Source organism: Dermacentor variabilis, chromosome 11 (genome assembly GCF_050947875.1).
Source record: "Dermacentor variabilis isolate Ectoservices chromosome 11, ASM5094787v1, whole genome shotgun sequence".
Taxonomy (NCBI): Eukaryota; Metazoa; Arthropoda; class Arachnida; order Ixodida; family Ixodidae; genus Dermacentor; species Dermacentor variabilis.
In genome coordinates, this window is record NC_134578.1 from 58,082,161 (window position 1) to 58,085,417 (window position 3,257).

General features: G+C 42.1%; 1 protein-coding gene across 3 annotated transcripts in view; it reads right to left on the reverse strand.

Annotated features, from left to right (window-relative positions):
- LOC142564676 (protein LTO1 homolog) overlaps positions 1-3,054 on the reverse strand; it is a 29,636-nt gene extending 26,582 nt beyond the window's left edge. Inside the window, exons 1-3 of one of the 3 annotated variants that reach the window (XM_075675792.1) lie at positions 2,988-3,054; positions 2,339-2,542; positions 378-437 (exon numbers count right to left, since the gene is read on the reverse strand). In XM_075675792.1, coding sequence (XP_075531907.1) covers positions 378-437; positions 2,339-2,352 — 74 coding nt within the window. In that variant the 5' untranslated portion in view covers positions 2,353-2,542; positions 2,988-3,054. The remainder of the gene's footprint in view (positions 1-377; positions 438-2,338; positions 2,543-2,987) is intronic. The other 2 variants (XM_075675794.1, XM_075675793.1) reach the window with 2 other exon arrangements.
- Positions 3,055-3,257: the final 203 nt, after the last annotated feature.

Sequence of the window (3,257 nt, forward strand, 5' to 3'; positions counted from 1 at the left end):
ATTGCAGGTGGCTTTATCGCTACACGAGATCTGCAAATTTTCCGCTATGTCCTGAAGTCATGATAGCACTGACAGTTCAAAGTCAGTCATTTCGAGACCATAGTATCAAATTGAGATCTCTTATACATTTCCCTACACTCATTCGCGCTTTGTGCTGTCCTTTTGAGTGCGAGGAGCACCTGGCCAATTTTTTTAAGGCTTTGAAAATATGTGTCAGTAATCCTTTGAAAAAGTAGCAGGCAGTGGTGCAGCAAATGGGCAAGCATGTGTTGTGAATGAACAGGGTGCAGCAAATGGCTCTGACTGAAGTCTACACCACGATGGGGAATGGAGGGGGAAGAGGAAAGAGATTTATACAGCAGATGCATGGTGGTTACCTGGCGTCGATGGGGGGCCCTTCTTCCGAATAGCTCTGTTTCGGTTTAGGGTGTCGACCCCTGAGCCAACCGAAGGCAACGGGCGAAAAATGTCAGACACACAAGACAGTGGCCAAAAGAGGGCGAGCTTCAGTTATTTTATGATTTTTTAAATTTATATCCCTCCGATTCAAGCCATGCCCATGCGGAGAATGTACCAGGTGCTCTGGAACAGCATATGAGAGTAGCCGGCCATACATACGCCACTTTAAAAAACCCGGTACCAAAATTGCAAATCAGTTCTGCGCGGGCCCACAAGGTCATGACAAAATGACAAAAGGAAAAATCTGCCATCCACTTTCCGCAATTTCTGTAAACCTGCACTTCGAGTTGTCGACTCATTCGACATCACTCTGCTATCTGCTGGCCTCTTGGATGAGCTCAAGATGGCAGAGTGACCGCCCCGGCATGGCGTTGCTTCCAAATTCAATTCCCGGACCAGAACAAATTTTTCCTCAGCTGCAAAGCTTTCTTCCTATATGGATATATTCGTATGGGTAATATATCCGTATAGGTATGGGTAAATTTCTTCCCAGATACGAAAGTTTATACGGAGATATCCGTACGAGTTTCCTTTGTATCTTAGGCTACTGTTGAGTGGATGACAGATTTTTCCTTTCATAAAACCCGATACAGTAGAACCCCACAAAAGTAACATTAGATACACTAAAAGGCTCCGCTTAAAATAAACAAAAGCTGAGAGATCAGAAGACCACTAGGCTCCTCAGGACACTAGTGACAGTGTTAGGTACAGTAATGAAAATGGCGGTACTTGGGGCAGTATGTCCGCGAGGTGGTGATAAAATTTACATTGCAGCATTTATTTAGTAGAGAATATGCACCATTTCTAAAGTTATTTTTTCCAGGACTGAATTTTGGAGCACCATTTATATGCAGTTGTGGGTTACGAACATAAGACAATAATAAATGCAAACCACTGCTCTCGCAGCAATGCTGTTCGCTCGAGCCGAGAGGAAACTTCGAGCATTGATGGCTGCTCTCCAGAAAATGTAACTAAGATACGCAGGAATTAAGGAAACTTTTCTACATGTGATTCCTTTTATTATTTCTAGCCCTACTAGAGCAAAAAGCAGCTAATGTATGCTTTTCACCACATATTTTATATATGTCGGCAGCAGGCAGTATCTTCAGGCGACTGTTCTGAGATATAATCGCCAATGCAAGAGCAGTTTCATCACGTCTTATTCCAGCAAGAAAGCAAATGAAACAAGTTGCAGTTACATTACTCCTACAACATTCAGGCAATTATACACATGCCAAATTTCGCTATGCTTGCGGTGAAAGATAAACAGAAATGGTGCAAGAATTTGGAGCATCATAGCCCAACAACATAAGAACTGTGCAGAATTGTGAGATAGCATGCAAGTCATCCTTCCTCGCAGTGCAAGATCTGCATGTTTATAAATCATATTGCATGTTGAAGGTGTGCTTTCAATTTGTTAACTTCATATTAGGCTTATATTGTTTTTCGCCGCTGGCCTGCATACTTTTAGCTCTATATTGTGCTCAACAGGCCATAGAGAGCATCGGTTCAAGTATTTATGCACATGATTTTGTTGTGTTTAGGAAACAAAGTTCTAGTGATTGATTGGTTGAATTCTGCCTAGGAACCAGAATTTGACGAAAGCAACAAGATTAAGATTAGTTCTCGGTTACTTTTATGAGCATCTGCTCATTTCTTGAAAACCCGACAGAAAGATAAGAAAAAGAAATTAACAAAAAGAAAGAACAAATCAAACGAGAAAGAGAAGTTCGACGTTCCAAACCCATTATAAAACTTTTTTGAATCCCCATCGTGCAATGCAAGAAATCGTGAATAATAATAGCAAAAAAAAAAAAGTGTAAACAAGAAAACGGAAACAACTATACTGCCCGTGTCACTTCACGCCAAAAGCACCCACCTCTGAAATTCCATATCTGCCGGCCGTAGCGGGGGAAGTCTAGGAGACAAGGCTTTTCAAGCCAGAATAGCACGAAGCAAGCGGCAGTAGTGAGTTTCGGATGTGGCTTTTCTAAAACGCTCTACCGCCCAACACGCACGGGGCAACACTCAAATCATTCAGTTCACATCACACGCAGCAAGGCGCTAGGAGTGGAAGGAACGCCTGGTGACGAGAACAAAGCAGCACAACAAAAATAACGGTGAATAGAAGTTTGAGCCTCGCAGTTCATCGCAAGATTAATCCTAGCTCACCTAGCATCTCTGTGTTGACACAATCGATTCCAGAAAGAAACATATATATTTCAAACACTCCGTTCGCTATCGCAGGCTCAGAAACACTTGGCTCGGAACGAACCTCGGGATCTCGTGAGTAAAGGTCACAGCAACATAAATATTTAGACGCAACCTTTTTTTTTTTTTTTTTTTTAACTCTTACGCAAGGCAACGGTTGCTGTCTGTGGCGTAAATGAGCGTTAGTTTGATGAGCTTCCTGACCGTTTATAACCACACAAAAAGCTATGAACTATTCGGAAACGAACAGTGCCCTTTAGGAAGTACTAATTCCCACATAGAAAGAAACTGCAGAAGTGCAAAATTAGAAGACACACTTTTCTTCGGCCAGCACTATGTCATCCAACGCATCGTTGAAATCCATCGCCATATTTTCAGTTTCGGGAGAGTGGTGGTTTCGGCCGTGCCTACAATAAAACAGCAGTTGCGAATGTTGATATTTTCGAGGGCTTTCTGAAAGCAATTGTACGTCAAAATAATAAACAAGTAAACTTTATTTCTATTTATTTACTGCATTTTAAGGGACTCTAGATGACAACAATAAGGTTTAAATTGACTGCGAAACTGGCGTACGCTCCGAGCGTCTG